This window comes from Oncorhynchus clarkii, chromosome 3 (genome assembly GCF_045791955.1).
Source record: "Oncorhynchus clarkii lewisi isolate Uvic-CL-2024 chromosome 3, UVic_Ocla_1.0, whole genome shotgun sequence".
NCBI lineage: Eukaryota > Metazoa > Chordata > Actinopteri > Salmoniformes > Salmonidae > Oncorhynchus > Oncorhynchus clarkii.
The window spans coordinates 7112889-7129533 of record NC_092149.1 but is presented as its reverse complement, the minus strand read 5'-3'; the positions used below and the strand labels follow the sequence as shown (position 1 = coordinate 7129533).

The 16645-nt window shown below is 47.9% G+C and overlaps 1 protein-coding gene across 1 annotated transcript in view; it reads right to left on the bottom strand.

Moving 5' to 3' along the window:
• Positions 1–813: 813 nt before the first annotated feature.
• Positions 814–16645, bottom strand: part of LOC139405682 (cAMP responsive element binding protein 5b) — a 76900-nt gene continuing 61068 nt past the window's right edge. Inside the window, exons 7-10 of the mRNA XM_071148101.1 lie at positions 12987–13421; positions 8601–8828; positions 6336–6444; positions 814–986 (exon numbers count right to left, since the gene is read on the bottom strand). Coding sequence (XP_071004202.1) covers positions 832–986; positions 6336–6444; positions 8601–8828; positions 12987–13421 — 927 coding nt within the window. The 3' untranslated portion in view covers positions 814–831. The remainder of the gene's footprint in view (positions 987–6335; positions 6445–8600; positions 8829–12986; positions 13422–16645) is intronic.

Here is a 16645-nt window from a genome sequence, read left to right as displayed (position 1 = left end):
GTCTAACAGAGGTATGACATCACTCCACATGGGTTAATGCTGCATGAATTGCAAAACTCCCTTTTAACTAAAGTACAAATTTAAAATAAAAAAATAGATAAAAAACATGAGACAAAAATAGAAGACAAATAAGAACAAAGACAAACCCAGAGAACACATATGAGTTAAAAAGGTCTATAAAAATACTACTATAGCTACGGTAGAAAAGCAGAGCAGCCCTGCAGGCCTCCGAGGTTTCTCTCCTGCAGGCCTCCGAGGTTTCTCTCCAGAGGTTTCTCTCTTCAGAGGTTTCTCTTCAGAGGTTTCTCTCCAAAGGTTTCTCTCCAGAGTTTTTTCCAGAGGTTTCTCTCCAGAGAGTTTTCTCTCAAAGGTTTCTCTCCAGAGTTTTCTCTCCAGGTTTCTCTCCAAAGGTTTTTCTCCCTCCAGAGGTTTCTCTCCAGAGGTTTCTCTCAGAGTTTTCTCTCCAGAGGTTTCTTCAGAGTTTTCTCTCCAGAGGTTTCTCTCCAAAGGTTTCTCTCCAGAGGTTTCTCTCCAGAGGTTTCTCTCCAGAGGTTTCTCTTCAGAGGTTTCTCTCCAAAGGTTTCTCTCCAGAGTTTTCCCTCCAGAGGTTTCTCTCCAAAGGTTTCTCTCCAGAGTTTTCCCTCCAGAGGTTTCTCTCCAGAGGTTTCTCTCCAGAGTTTTCTCTCCAGAGGTTTCTCTTCAGAGGTTTCTCTCCAAAGGTTTGGGGGCTGGGGTTACGGACTGGGGGTAGGGGCTGGGGGTACAGTTTGGGGGCTGGGGGGTACAGACTGGGGGGGGGGGGGGGTACTGTAGTCTCTCTCTGTCTTGTCTCTAGTGGATGGGGTTGATGTCTGTACGGTGGTTGGGCAGGCCATGCACAGTGCTGCCCCCTACAGCTGTGCTGGAGGTGGTGATGTTGTTGTGCTGGATGACCTGCTGCTGGGAGCAGGCTGGGGCCGGGCTGCCTGTTGGACTGCTGTCTGGACCTGAGGGGAGGAGGACAACACATAGGGTGAGAGGACGATTGGCAATGGTGTGTGTGTGTGTGTGTGTGTGTGTGTGTGTGTGTGTGTGTGTGTGTGTGTGTGTGTGTGTGTGTGTGTGTGTGTGTGTGTGTGTGTGTGTGTGTGTGTGTGTGTGTGTGTGTGTGTGTGTGTGTGTGTGTGTGGTGTATCAACATGAATGGGTGTGTAGTGAACATGAAACCCTCAATAGAACAACTCTCTCTAGATGTCTGTTTATCTAAACAAACACGGTCCAACAGTTAAAAACCTCTTAATTTTCACCAAATATAGAATTGTTACATTTCTATGTACAGAATAAACCACTGAACATTGTGTTTTCCAACCAAACATCTATCATATCCTCCTTTCAGACCAACAGAATGAGGCACGTTGAAAGCGCCTCGGCCTCGGCATGTTGGTTGTCTGTCTGAAAGGTTACACTGCAGCTTTTTAAAAGCCTCCACGAAACCTTCAGTTCTGAAGCACCACTGAACGGGCTGCCGCTTCTGAAGCCGGGCTAACATCCATCACTAGGCAACCAGAACTGTCAATCAAATGATCTCCATCTGCCTGCGCTCAGACCACTCGCTCCTAAGAAAAGTACTTTGAAGTTTGTTAAAGTTTGTTAAGTGCATTTAGTAGAAAGAAAAAACATCTACCATAAAAAAAAAAACATTTTTTTTTATTTAACCGAGGGGTAAGCACAAATTAAGAACAAATTCTTATTTTCAATGACGGCCTAGGAACAGTGGGTTAACTGCCTTGTTCAGGGGCAGAACGACAGATTTTTACCTTGTCAGCTCAGGGATTCGATCTTGCAACCCTTCGGTTACAAGTCCAACGCTCTAACCACTAGGCTACCTGCCGCCCCATCAATCAATGTTTATTGTTGTCAGGGAAACAATAGAACATTCTATGCCGGAGCAGAATTCTACTGTCTGAAAAGGTAGACGCTTTGTAAATTGTCTGAAAGGTTATCAATTATCCACCCGTTACTGTAGCTGCATCCTCTGTATGAAAAGGGTCAAATAAACATGCATTTAAAACTTTTTATCCCTTTGAAAACATGCTTGATACATTTTCACAACATACTAGGAGGGACATCTGTACACAGACAGACTGGGCTTATCAATGCAAGTCTCTCCCAGTCAGTCAGCCCAGTCTACTCACCCTCTAAACAAGGAGCCAGTGTGACATCTGTACACAGACAGACTGGGCTTATCAATGCAAGTCTCTCCCAGTCAGTCAGCCCAGTCTACTCACCCTCTAAACAAGGAGCCAGTGTGACATCTGTACACAGACAGACTGGGCTTATCAATGCAAGTCTCTCCCAGTCAGTCAGCCCAGTCTACTCACCCTCTAAACAAGGAGCCAGTGTGACATCTGTACACAGACAGACTGGGCTTATCAATGCAAGTCTCTCCCAGTCAGTCAGCCCAGTCTACTCACCCTCTAAACAAGGAGCCAGTGTGACATCTGTACACAGACAGACTGGGCTTATCAATGCAAGTCTCTCCCAGTCAGTCAGCCCAGTCTACTCACCCTCTAAACAAGGAGCCAGTGTGACATCTGTACACAGACAGACTGGGCTTATCAATGCAAGTCTCTCCCAGTCAGTCAGCCCAGTCTACTCACCCTCTAAACAAGGAGCCAGTGTGACATCTGTACACAGACAGACTGGGCTTATCAATGCAAGTCTCTCCCAGTCAGTCAGCCCAGTCTACTCACCCTCTAAACAAGGAGCCAGTGTGACATCTGTACACAGACAGACTGGGCTTATCAATGCAAGTCTCTCCCAGTCAGTCAGCCCAGTCTACTCACCCTCTAAACAAGGAGCCAGTGTGACATCTGTACACAGACAGACTGGGCTTATCAATGCAAGTCTCTCCCAGTCAGTCAGCCCAGTCTACTCACCCTCTAAACAAGGAGCCAGTGTGACATCTGTACACAGACAGACTGGGCTTATCAATGCAAGTCTCTCCCAGTCAGTCAGCCCAGTCTACTCACCCTCTAAACAAGGAGCCAGTGTGACATCTGTACACAGACAGACTGGGCTTATCAATGCAAGTCTCTCCCAGTCAGTCAGTCCAGTCTACTCACCCTCTAAACAAGGAGCCAGTGTGACATCTGTACACAGACAGACTGGGCTTATCAATGCAAGTCTCTCCCAGTCAGTCAGTCCAGTCTACTCACCCTCTAAACAAGGAGCCAGTGTGACATCTGTACACAGACAGACTGGGCTTATCAATGCAAGTCTCTCCCAGTCAGTCAGCCCAGTCTACTCACCCTCTAAACAAGGAGCCAGTGTGACATCTGTACACAGACAGACTGGGCTTATCAATGCAAGTCTCTCCCAGTCAGTCAGCCCAGTCTACTCACCCTCTAAACAAGGAGCCAGTGTGACATCTGTACACAGACAGACTGGGCTTATCAATGCAAGTCTCTCCCAGTCAGTCAGCCCAGTCTACTCACCCTCTAAACAAGGAGCCAGTGTGACATCTGTACACAGACAGACTGGGCTTATCAATGCAAGTCTCTCCCAGTCAGTCAGCCCAGTCTACTCACCCTCTAAACAAGGAGCCAGTGTGACATCTGTACACAGACAGACTGGGCTTATCAATGCAAGTCTCTCCCAGTCAGTCAGTCCAGTCTACTCACCCTCTAAACAAGGAGCCAGTGTGACATCTGTACACAGACAGACTGGGCTTATCAATGCAAGTCTCTCCCAGTCAGTCAGCCCAGTCTACTCACCCTCTAAACAAGGAGCCAGTGTGACATCTGTACACAGACAGACTGGGCTTATCAATGCAAGTCTCTCCCAGTCAGTCAGCCCAGTCTACTCACCCTCTAAACAAGGAGCCAGTGTGACATCTGTACACAGACAGACTGGGCTTATCAATGCAAGTCTCTCCCAGTCAGTCAGTCCAGTCTACTCACCCTCTAAACAAGGAGCCAGTGTGACATCTGTACACAGACAGACTGGGCTTATCAATGCAAGTATCTCCCAGTCAGTCAGCCCAGTCTACTCACCCTCTAAACAAGGAGCCAGTGTGACATCTGTACACAGACAGACTGGGCTTATCAATGCAAGTCTCTCCCAGTCAGTCAGCCCAGTCTACTCACCCTCTAAACAAGGAGCCAGTGTGACATCTGTACACAGACAGACTGGGCTTATCAATGCAAGTCTCTCCCAGTCAGTCAGCCCAGTCTACTCACCCTCTAAACAAGGAGCCAGTGTGACATCTGTACACAGACAGACTGGGCTTATCAATGCAAGTCTCTCCCAGTCAGTCAGCCCAGTCTACTCACCCTCTAAACAAGGAGCCAGTGTGACATCTGTACACAGACAGACTGGGCTTATCAATGCAAGTCTCTCCCAGTCAGTCAGCCCAGTCTACTCACCCTCTAAACAAGGAGCCAGTGTGACATCTGTACACAGACAGACTGGGCTTATCAATGCAAGTCTCTCCCAGTCAGTCAGCCCAGTCTACTCACCCTCTAAACAAGGAGCCAGTGTGACATCTGTACACAGACAGACTGGGCTTATCAATGCAAGTCTCTCCCAGTCAGTCAGCCCAGTCTACTCACCCTCTAAACAAGGAGCCAGTGTGACATCTGTACACAGACAGACTGGGCTTATCAATGCAAGTCTCTCCCAGTCAGTCAGCCCAGTCTACTCACCCTCTAAACAAGGAGCCAGTGTGACATCTGTACACAGACAGACTGGGCTTATCAATGCAAGTCTCTCCCAGTCAGTCAGCCCAGTCTACTCACCCTCTAAACAAGGAGCCAGTGTGACATCTGTACACAGACAGACTGGGCTTATCAATGCAAGTCTCTCCCAGTCAGTCAGCCCAGTCTACTCACCCTCTAAACAAGGAGCCAGTGTGACATCTGTACACAGACAGACTGGGCTTATCAATGCAAGTCTCTCCCAGTCAGTCAGCCCAGTCTACTCACCCTCTAAACAAGGAGCCAGTGTGACATCTGTACACAGACAGACTGGGCTTATCAATGCAAGTCTCTCCCAGTCAGTCAGCCCAGTCTACTCACCCTCTAAACAAGGAGCCAGTGTGACATCTGTACACAGACAGACTGGGCTTATCAATGCAAGTCTCTCCCAGTCAGTCAGTCCAGTCTACTCACCCTCTAAACAAGGAGCCAGTGTGACATCTGTACACAGACAGACTGGGCTTATCAATGCAAGTCTCTCCCAGTCAGTCAGCCCAGTCTACTCACCCTCTAAACAAGGAGCCAGTGTGACATCTGTACACAGACAGACTGGGCTTATCAATGCAAGTCTCTCCCAGTCAGTCAGCCCAGTCTACTCACCCTCTAAACAAGGAGCCAGTGTGACATCTGTACACAGACAGACTGGGCTTATCAATGCAAGTCTCTCCCAGTCAGTCAGCCCAGTCTACTCACCCTCTAAACAAGGAGCCAGTGTGACATCTGTACACAGACAGACTGGGCTTCTCAATGCAAGTCTCTCCCAGTCAGTCAGTCCAGTCTACTCACCCTCTAAACAAGGAGCCAGTGAGAGCAGGGCAGTACGAGGGGAAGTGAGCCTGGTTTTCCCCTGCCTGTCTGCTGAAGCCTCACAGCACAGGGAGGGCCTTCTGCCTTCTCCTAATTACATGGAAATGTCACTCCTATCCATATCAGAGGGTGGGGTTCTGATGTCATACTCTGCTGCTGTGGAACAGTCCAATAACCAGCAGGGGGACCAGGACCAGCGGGACCAGCAGGACTGGACATGGGAGTTTGGACGCTGGTCGGCAGTCTGTGACATCTTTTTTTCAGTGGAATCTCTGCAGCGACCTGTGGTTTAGTTCTATGACTCCGGTCCACTTCTGATGGAAAAACAGGCCTCATATTCTGGGGTTGTGATGACCAGTACCAGACTTCCAGGCCGGGTGCTCTCCTAGTGCCTCTCTCCCCCACATCCATGAAACAGCCTGGCTCCTGCCAGCATCCGTACACTCTGTGTGATACACATGGCAGGATTCATATGTCCTCATAGTGCGGTGAGTGTGGGACAGGATGTCTTGACTGGCACCACCCTGGACTGAGCACCCTAACCTCAGGACTGCTTCTAACTCATACACACAGACACTGTATGGCTGGAGAACTGGGAAGGTTCTCTATGCAGGTTTAGCTGTATACTAGTGATACGGCACAGGGATGAGTGTGTGTGTGTTTCGGGGTTTTGTGTGTGTGTGTGTGTGTGTGTGTGTGTGTGTGTGTGTGTTTCGGGGTTTTGTGTGTGTGTGTGTGTGTGTGTGTGTGTGCATGTGCGTGTGCGTGCGTGCGTGCAAACAAGCTACTCACTGAGGTAACCTTGGGAGTCTTTCTGCAGAGTGGTGATGGGGCAGTCTTTATGGGTGAGGAGGAGCTGCTTGAGTTGGGTCACCTCGTTCTTCAGCATGGTCACCTCATTCTGACAACAAGCAATCAATCAAATGTGTTTAATAAAGCCCCTTTTACATCAGCAGTTTCCACAAAGTGCTTTACAGTTACCCAGCCGACACACATTCTGAGCACAATAAGAGAGATTTACTGTTAGCTGGACTGAGTGATTATCTTTGCTTGGTGAATAAATTCAGATTTTTTTGTTGTTGAATAGATTCTTGATAAAGGCACATTTTTTATAAACATTCTGCATCAATATTGCAATTAAGTGTATTATCATTGCTAAAACCATGTACAATTACAGGATTAAGATTTCAATCTTAATTGGAATTTAATAAAACTATGACAAATAAATGAACCAGCTTGTTGTTAGGAATGTCAAAAGACAGACATCATTTCAGGGGCTGGTTTTGATTTATGGTTGAAAATTGTCTGTATCTCTGAGTGTCTGCCTTCTAGAACTACAACAAGCCCCTACGGAAACAACAGACTGAACTACAACAAGCCCCTACGGAACAACAGACTGAACTACAACAAGCCCCTACGGAACAACAGACTGAACTACAACAAGCCCCTACGGAACAACAGACTGAACTACAACAAGCCCCTACGGAACAACAGACTGAACTACAACAAGCCCCTACGGAACAACAGACTGAACTACAACAAGCCCCTACGGAACAACAGACTGAACTACAACAAGCCCCTACGGAACAACAGACTGAACTACAACAAGCCCCTACGGAACAACAGACTGAACTACAACAAGCCCCTACGGAACAACAGACTGAACTACAACAAGCCCCTACGGAACAACAGACTGAACTACAACAAGCCGCTACGGGACAACAGACTGAACTACAACAAGCCCCTACGGAACAACAGACTGAACTACAACAAGCCCCTACGGGACAACAGACTGAACTACAACAAGCCCCTACGGGACAACAGACTGAACTACAACAAGCCCCTACGGAACAACAGACTGAACTACAACAAGCCCCTACGGGACAACAGACTGAACTACAACAAGCCCCTACGGAACAACAGACTGAACTACAACAAGCCCCTACGGGACAACAGACTGAACTACAACAAGCCCCTACGGAACAACAGACTGAACTACAACAAGCCCCTACGGGACAACAGACTGAACTACAACAAGCCCCTACGGGACAACAGACTGAACTACAACAAGCCCCTACGGGACAACAGACTGAACTACAACAAGCCCCTACGGGACAACAGACTGAACTACAACAAGCCCCTACGGAACTACAGACTGAACTACAACAAGCCCCTACGGAACAACAGACTGAACTACAACAAGCCCCTACGGAACAACAGACTGAACTACAACAAGCCCCTACGGGACAACAGACTGAACTACAACAAGCCCCTATAACTATAACAAGGGGGAGTGGCAGTATGTCTGAGTTTAGTGGAGCAGTTCTCCTCCCAGGCTGAAACAACACCAAACACATTGAAGGTGTTCGGTCTTCATGATCTGAACTATAGATAAGCAGAGACGTGAGGATGAAAGGAAAACAACTATTGGTAGAGTTGGAGAAAGAAAGAAGGTCTGGGTTGGAGATGGGTGCTACCTAACTTTTACAAGAGTTGAGCAGCATTCAATTCAATTCACTAAACTTTATTTAGAATGCTGTACACAGTGGTGCAGGCACGTACACAGATGGAGCTCTAGGGGTGCTGGAGCATCTGGCCTTTTGCCCTCTTATGAAAAAAAAAGGTATCTTTTGATTAAAAAATCTAATTTTATTGGTCACATACACATATTTAGCAGATGTTATTGCAGGTGTAGTGAAATGCAGTTTTTTCAAACAAATGACTTTTTATGAAATGTTTAGTGTCTTTTCAGGGAAGGGGGCAGCTGCAGGTCGCCCCTGTCAGTAGCAGAACAAGTGTTTTCACTCTGAGCACCTGCCCCATCAAAGGTGTGTGGCCCTGCAGTGGAGAACTTATTTACTACATCTCCCTGCTTTTTGAACATAAAAGTCTAATGTGAAGACCTACAACACGTCCCAAATAGCACCATATTCCCTATATAAGCTCACTACTTTTGACCAGAGCTCTATGAGCCCTATGGGCCCTGGTCAAAAGTAGTGCATTAAATAGGGACTAGGGTGCCATTTGCGACAACCATCTCGTCCACATATATCCTACCAGAAGCTGCATGTTGGTCTGGGTCAGCTCTTCAGCCTTCTTCTCCAGCGACACCACCCATACTTTCCTCTTCTGTCTGCATCGCGTGGCCGCCGCTCGGTTTCTCTCCAGAAACTTCCGCCGCCGTTCGTCAGGGTCCTCGTCTACCGTCCGCCTGCGGCGCCCACCGCTAGGGGTCGGAGACTGCATCGTCTGGCTCGGCTGCATCTGCTGGGCCGCCGGTGACAACTAGAGAGAGAGAGACAGAGACAGAGAGACAGAGACAGAGAGAGAACAAGGTCACACACACAAATGGAAAGGGAAAGGAAAGGGAGACACCTAGTCAGTTGTACAACTGAATGCATTCAACTGAAATGTGTCTTCTGCATTTACAGGTCACTAAGAAGGACTTCAACTATGTCTCATTTCCATGTTTCATCTACCCTAACATCTCGTGAAAGTCTTAACCTAGCTGAATTGGTTGTAGCCTCATGGTTCTTACTTCTACTCTATCTGTTTAAAGTCACTATTCACAGTCCCTACTCTGCCTGTTTAAAGTCACTATTCACAGTCCCTACTCTGCCTGTTTAAAGTCACTATTCACAGTCCCTACTCTGCCTGTTTAAAGTCACTATTCACAGTCCCTACTCTGCCTGTTTAAAGTCACTATTCACAGTCCCTACTCTGCCTGTTTAATGTCACTATTCACAGTCCCTACTCTGCCTGTTTAAAGTCACTATTCACAGTCCCTACACTGCCTGTTTAAAGTCACTATTCACAGTCCCTACTCTGCCTGTTTAAAGTCCCTATTCACAGTTCCTACTCTGCCTGTTTAAAGTCACTATTCACAGTCCCTACTCTGCCTGTTTAAAGTCACTATTCACAGTCCCTACTCTGCCTGTTTAAAGTCCCTATTCACAGTTCCTACTCTGCCTGTTTAAAGTCACTATTCACAGTCCCTATTCTGCCTGTTTAAAGTCACTATTCACAGTCCCTATTCTGCCTGTTTAAAGTCACTATTCACAGTCCCTACTCTACCTGTTTGAAATTACTATTCACAGTCACTTCCCTAAAAACAAAATTATGCCTATGCCACGTGCCCTCCCCCTCCCCACCACTTCTTCCCCATCTGAGGGCGTCAGTCAGTCAGTCAGTCAGGTGGGTGGGTGAGTGAGTGAGTAACTGGACTGATTTACAGAGCAGCCCTGCCCGCCTTGTTAAAGAAGTGTCAGGACACCGTTTTCCACCGCCCACCTCCACTCAGCCTAACCCTCACAGACACACAGTCAGAAAGAGCCTGCTTTGCTTTCTAAAACCCCTCAGTATGCCCACTGACTGGTCCTGACATATACTTGGCATGGGTCAAGTGCTTTCAGTCCTCAGATCATTAGCGTTTTCAGGAGGATGGTGGAAAATACAAGTTGCTTTGATGGCGGCTGTGTATACAGCCAGTGTTGTTGTAATGTTTTAACGGGACAGAAGGATATCTTTGGAACATACAGGGGGGGTCCTAATGGCTCAACAGTCAAATATACATTAATGGTCTTAGTTAACCTTTGGCCTTATTGTAATTTACATCACTAACTTCCATGTCAACATCACAACATCAGTCCTGGGACAAATGTCTGAATCAATGTCAAATATAGGTGAAAACCAAAGACAAGAACAATATGTATTGTTGGTTGATGATCGGCTGTGTGTTCTGTCAGCGCTCCATGACTAGTGCCAATAACCCAGGCCAGTCTTATAGGTCTGTACATTATCCTAACCCTACAACACCTGGAACATGTTGTGACCACTGGGCTGACTGACTGAAGCCCTGGTCTGTACATTATCCTAACCCTACAACACCTGGAACATGTTGTGACCACTGGGCTGACTGACTGAAGCCCTGGTCTGTACATTATCCTAACCCTACAACACCTGGAACATGTTGTGACCACTGGACTGACTGACTGAAGCCCTGGTCTGTACATTATCCTAACCCTACAACACCTGGAACATGTTGTGACCACTGGACTGACTGACTGAAGCCCTGGTCTGTACATTATCCTAACCCTACAACACATGGAACATGTTGTGACCACTGGACTGACTGACTGAAGCCCTGGTCTGTACATTATCCTAACCCTACAACACCTGGAACATGTTGTGACCACTGGACTGACTGACTGAAGCCCTGGTCTGTACATTATCCTAACCCTCAACACCTGGAACATGTTGTGACCACTGGACTGACTGACTGAAGCCCTGGTCTGTACATTATCCTAACCCTACAACACCTGGAACATGTTGTGACTGACTGACTGAAGCCCTGGTCTGTACATTATCCTAACCCTACAACACATGGAACATGTGACCACTGGACTGACTGACTAAAGCCCTGGTCTGTACATTATCCTAACCCTACAACACCTGGAACATGTTGTGACTACTGGACTGACTGACTGAAGCCCTGGTCTGTACATTATCCTAACCCTACAACACCTGGAACATGTTGTGACCACTGGACTGACTGACTGAAGCCCTGGTCTGTACATTATCCTAACCCTACAACACCTGGAACATGTTGTGACCACTGGGCTGACTGACTGAAGCCCTGGTCTGTACATTATCCTAACCCTACAACACCTGGAACATGTTGTGACCACTGGGCTAACTGACTGAAGCCCTGATCTGTACATTATCCTAACCCTACAACACCTGGGACATGTTGTGACCACTGGACTGACTGACTGAAGCCCTGGTCTGTACATTATCCTAACCCTACAACACCTGGAACATGTTGTGACCACTGGACTGACTGACTGAAGCCCTGGTCTGTACATTATCCTAACCCTACAACACCTGGAACATGTTGTGACCACTGGACTGACTGACTGAAGCCCTGGTCTGTACATTATCCTAACCCTACAACACCTGGAACATGTTGTGACAACTGGACTGACTGACTGAAGCCCTGGTCTGTACATTATCCTAACCCTACAACACCTGGAACATGTTGTGACAACTGGACTGACTGACTGAAGCCCTGGTCTGTACATTATCCTAACCCTACAACACCTGGAACATGTTGTGACCACTGGACTGACTGACTGAAGCCCTGGTCTGTACATTATCCTAACCCTACAACACCTGGAACATGTTGTGACCACTGGGCTGACTGACTGAAGCCCTGGTCTGTACATTATCCTAACCCTACAACACCTGGAACATGTTGTGACCACTGGACTGACTGACTGAAGCCCTGGTCTGTACATTATCCTAACCCTACAACACCTGGAACATGTTGTGACCACTGGGCTGACTGACTGAAGCCCTGGTCTGTACATTATCCTAACCCTACAACACCTGGAACATGTTGTGACCACTGGGCTGACTGACTGAAGCCCTGGTCTGTACATTATCCTAACCCTACAACACCTGGAACATGTTGTGACCACTGGACTGACTGACTGAAGCCCTGGTCTGTACATTATCCTAACCCTACAACACCTGGAACATGTTGTGACCACTGGGCTGACTGACTGAAGCCCTGGTCTGTACATTATCCTAACCCTACAACACCTGGAACATGTTGTGACCACTGGACTGACTGACTGAAGCCCTGGTCTGTACATTATCCTAACCCTACAACACCTGGAACATGTTGTGACCACTGGACTGACTGACTGAAGCCCTGGTCTGTACATTATCCTAACCCTACAACACCTGGAACATGTTGTGACCACTGGACTGACTGACTGAAGCCCTGGTCTGTACATTATCCTAACCCTCAACACCTGGAACATGTAACCACTGGACTGACTGACTAAAGCCCAGTATATATGTTATGGCAACCTAACAGAGTAAAGGCCTAAACTCCCCAAATGAGTGTGTGTGAGGTATTTAAGTTTAAGGGTGAAGCTCTGGAGTCCTGTTTCTAAACAAGCCCTGAGGATCCTTTACGCCAGACAGTTTACAACCACCAACTGACCCTCCTGACCGCTGAGACTGATCTGCAGCTGACCAACCTCGATGGAAAAACTGACCTTTGTGTCTGTTGCCAGGTAACTAACCTCTTCTTGGCAGTATGGCCACGGCCCACGGCTGAAGGAAAATGTGTCTGACCAGCCCCGGCGCTTTACAGTGAATTTGTAATGTCATTTCCTCTACTGCATTTAAACCAAACCACTAATGGCTGTCTGTCTACCAGACTGTTAAAGTACAGGACTGAACTGTTATGGTTTGGGTTAAAGTAGGTGCTTTTGGCTTCACATGTGGTTTTAGTAGGTACTTGACATGCTTTGGTTTTGTGACAAACCTTCATAAACCTCTGTCTATACATGAATGGTTCTGATATTTACCTTCCTCTACCTCTGGCTCCGGTACCTATGCTAGGGGAAAGAATCACTTGTGAGTGCTAACCTGTGAATGTGACCCTGGTCCAGAGTGAAGTGGAGGGTGGGGTGACGTCTGGTGTGAGTGTCCAGGGTGGAGGTGAGGCGGGGGTGAGGTCTGGTGTGGGTGTCCAGGGTGGAGGTGAGGCGGGGGTGAGGTCTGGTGTGGGTGCCCAGGGTGGAGGTGAGGCGGGTGGGAGTTGTGATGGGGGTTGTGGCCCTGTGGGTGGTGGTGCCCGCCCTGGGTGTGGCCGCTGTGGTGATGGTGGGGGTGGTGCTGGTAGGCGTGGCTGTGGGGCGGAGCCGGCAGGTGCTGGTGAGGGTGGGAGGGGTGAAGGTGGTGGTGGCCGCCCCCCTGCTCCTGCTGCTGCCGCGATGACATCATTTCCATCATGTGACCCATGCTGTTCATGTTGCCGTTGGCGATGGCTCCCGGGTGGTGTGCTAGCGCCGCCTTCAGCCTCTGTATGGAGAAGAACAACAACATGGCCATGTTTCTATCATTCACTGGGATTAGGGACAGGAGTTCTTCCTGGTTACTATTCCAGACCATAGAGTTAAATGATTAATCTCTTTAGGCTTTGTCTGTTTGACAGTCTATCATTGAGTTAACTGGAAACAGGTCCTGTAGGTTATTTGAAAGTGTGTTGACTATTGACTGTGAGACGATACACTGCTGCATTCATCTTTATACTGTACATCCACATGTCACGGCTGAGATACAAACCAGAGCTGAGCCTTGACAGCCCCTCACCCTCTCTCTCTCTCTCTCTCTCTCTCTCTCTCTACTGCATTCTTACTTTCCATCTCACTCTTTCGCTCGCTCGCTCCCTTCACTCTGCCTTCCTCTCTCTCTATCCCTTTCTCTCAGTTTAGACAGTGATCTTGCTCTCTCTCTCCCTGTCCATCTCCCTCCTTTCCTTTCTCCATCTCTCTCTCCTTTCCTCTCTCCATCTCTCTCTCCTATCCTCTCTCCAGGTCTAACGGATGAGGGATATGTCTGTCTGTCTGTCTGTCTGTCTGTCTGCCTGCCTGCCTGTCTGTCTGTCTGTCTGTTCTATGTTTACTCATGGGGGCAGGTTTGTTGCTTTAACCGTGTGGTCTACTTAAGACTGAGAGGCTCTGAGAACTGGCCAAGATCTGAGACCAGAGAGAGAGAGAGGAGGAGAGAGAGGTGAGAGTGAGAGAGAGAGAGAGGAGAGACAGTGAGAGAGGCAGAGAGATGGGGGGAGAGAGAGAGAGAGAGAGAGAGAGAGGGGAGACAGTGAGAGAGGCAGAGAGATGGGGGAGAGAGAGAGAGAGAGAGAGAGAGAGAGAGGGGGGAGACAGTGAGAGAGGCAGAGAGATGGGGGGGGGAGAGAGAGAGAGAGAGAGAGAGAGAGAGAGAGAGAGAGAGAGAGAGAGAGAGAGAGAGAGAGAGAGAGAGAGAGAGAGAGAGAGAGAGAGAGAGAGAGAGAGAGATGGGGGCAGAGAGAGAGGACTTTTCAAGGTGCTCTTGTATTCCTGGTGTTTACCAGTCCCACCACACCACTCCTCAAGTGTCTGTTTGTTTGGGCAGACACTTAAAGAGACAACCCTCAAGGAAAGGGAAAAATCACCCACTCAAATCCGAATACAAACATGCAAGTTCCAAAACGTGTCTGCTGCACTCACTGCACGTCTGATCTGCTGAGAACTAACTCAGTCATAATATTAAAAAAACATGTCTGCACCTTTTCATATTTCTGTTCCATTTGGGAGGAGGTTTTGGAATAACAGTGTGAGAGAGTGTTGAGTCTGGGACTGCCACTGTAATGACTGTAGTGGATTGGCTGGGGCTTCATTCTGAAAGGTGCTCACTTAACATAAAGAGGAACTGTACTGTAGCTTTACGGTAGTGTTAATGGGATTTTCATTATTGGCACAAAATCTATAAACTTACTAACTAAAATTGTCAATCCATTCAATTCAGTTTTGTCAGTCTTATGTTGCCTGCTAACTCTCAATCTCCTCTCTCTCCATCTCCTCTCTCTCTCGCTCCTGTCTCTCTCTATCTCCTCTCTCTCTCCATCTCCTGTCTCTCTCCATCTCCTGTCTCTCAATTCAATTCAATTCAAGGGCTTTATTGGCATGGGAAACATGTGTTAACATTGCCAAAGCAAGTGAGGTAGATAAAATATAAAGTGAATATATAAAGTGAAATAAACAATAAAAATTAACAGTAAACATTACACATACAGAAGTTTCAAAACAATAAAGACATTACAAATGTCATATTATATATACAGTGTTTTAACAATGTACAAATGGTGAAGGACACAAGATAAAATAAATAAGCATAAATATGGGTTGTATTTACAATGGTATGTGTTCATCACTGGTTGCCCTTTTCTCGTGGCAACAGGTTACAAATCTTGCTGCTGTGATGGCACACTGTGGAATTTCACCCAGTAGATATGGGAGTTTTTCAAAATTGGATTTGTTTTCGAATTTTATGTGTATCTGTGTAATCTGAGGGAAATATGGCCTGGAGGAGGAGGCCTCCTCCTGTCTCTCCATCTCCTCTCTCTCCATCTCCTGTCTCTCTATCTCATGTCTCTCTCCATCTCCTCTCTCTCAATATTCTGTCTCTCATCTCCTGTCTCTCTCCATCTCATGTCTCTCTCCATCTCCTGTCTCTCATCTCCTCTCTCTCCATCGCCTCTCTCTCCATATCCTGTCTCTCTCCATCTCCTCTCTCTCAATATTCTGTCTCTCATCTCCTGTCTCTCTCCATATCCTGTCTCTCTCCATCTCCTCTCTCTCCATCTCCTGTCTCTCTCCATCTCCTCTCTCTCAATATTCTGTCTCTCATCTCCTGTCTCTCTCCATATCCTGTCTCTCTCCATCTCCTCTCTCCCCATCTCCTGTCTCTCTCCATCTCCTCTCTCTCCATCTCCTGTCTCTCTCCATCTCCTGTCTCTCTCCATCTCCTTTCTCTCTCCATCTCCTGTCTCTCTCCATCTCCTTTCTCTCTTCATCTCCTGTCTCTCTTCATCTCTTGTCTCTCTTCATCTCCTCTCTCTCCATCTCCTCTCTCTCTATCTCCTGTCTCTCTCCATCTCCTCTCTCTCCATCTCCTGTCTCTCTCCATCTCCTGTCTCTCATCTCCTCTCTCTCCATCTCCTCTCTCTCTATCTCCTGTCTCTCTCCATCTCATGTCTCTCTCCATCTCCTGTCTCTCATCTCCTCTCTCTCCTGTCTCTCATCTCCTTTCTCTCCATCTCCTCTCTCTCCATCTCCTGTCTCTCTTCATCTCCTCTCTCTCCATTTCCTGTCTCTCTCCATCTGTTTTCTCTCTCCAATGTCCATCTCTTCCTTTACCCCTCTCTCTCTCTCCCCTATCTCCCCTATCTCACCCCCCACCCCCTACCTCCCAGCTGCTGTCAGTCAGTCAGTCAGTCAGTCCAGTCTGTCCATGCCTCCTCCAGGCCTCCTCCTCCAGTCCTCCTCCAGGCCTCCTCCTCCAGGCCTCTCCTCCAGGCCTCCTCCTCCAGGCCTCCTCCTCCAGGCCTTCTCCAGGCCTCCATGTCTCTTTAACAACCTTCACATTCATGATTCCCTGGGTCACCACGCCAGAGAGAGAGTGAGAGAGATAAAGAGCACATCAACCCTCTCCTCCTCCTCCTGCCTCCCACACCCCTCCCTTCCTCACTCCTCTCTCTCTCA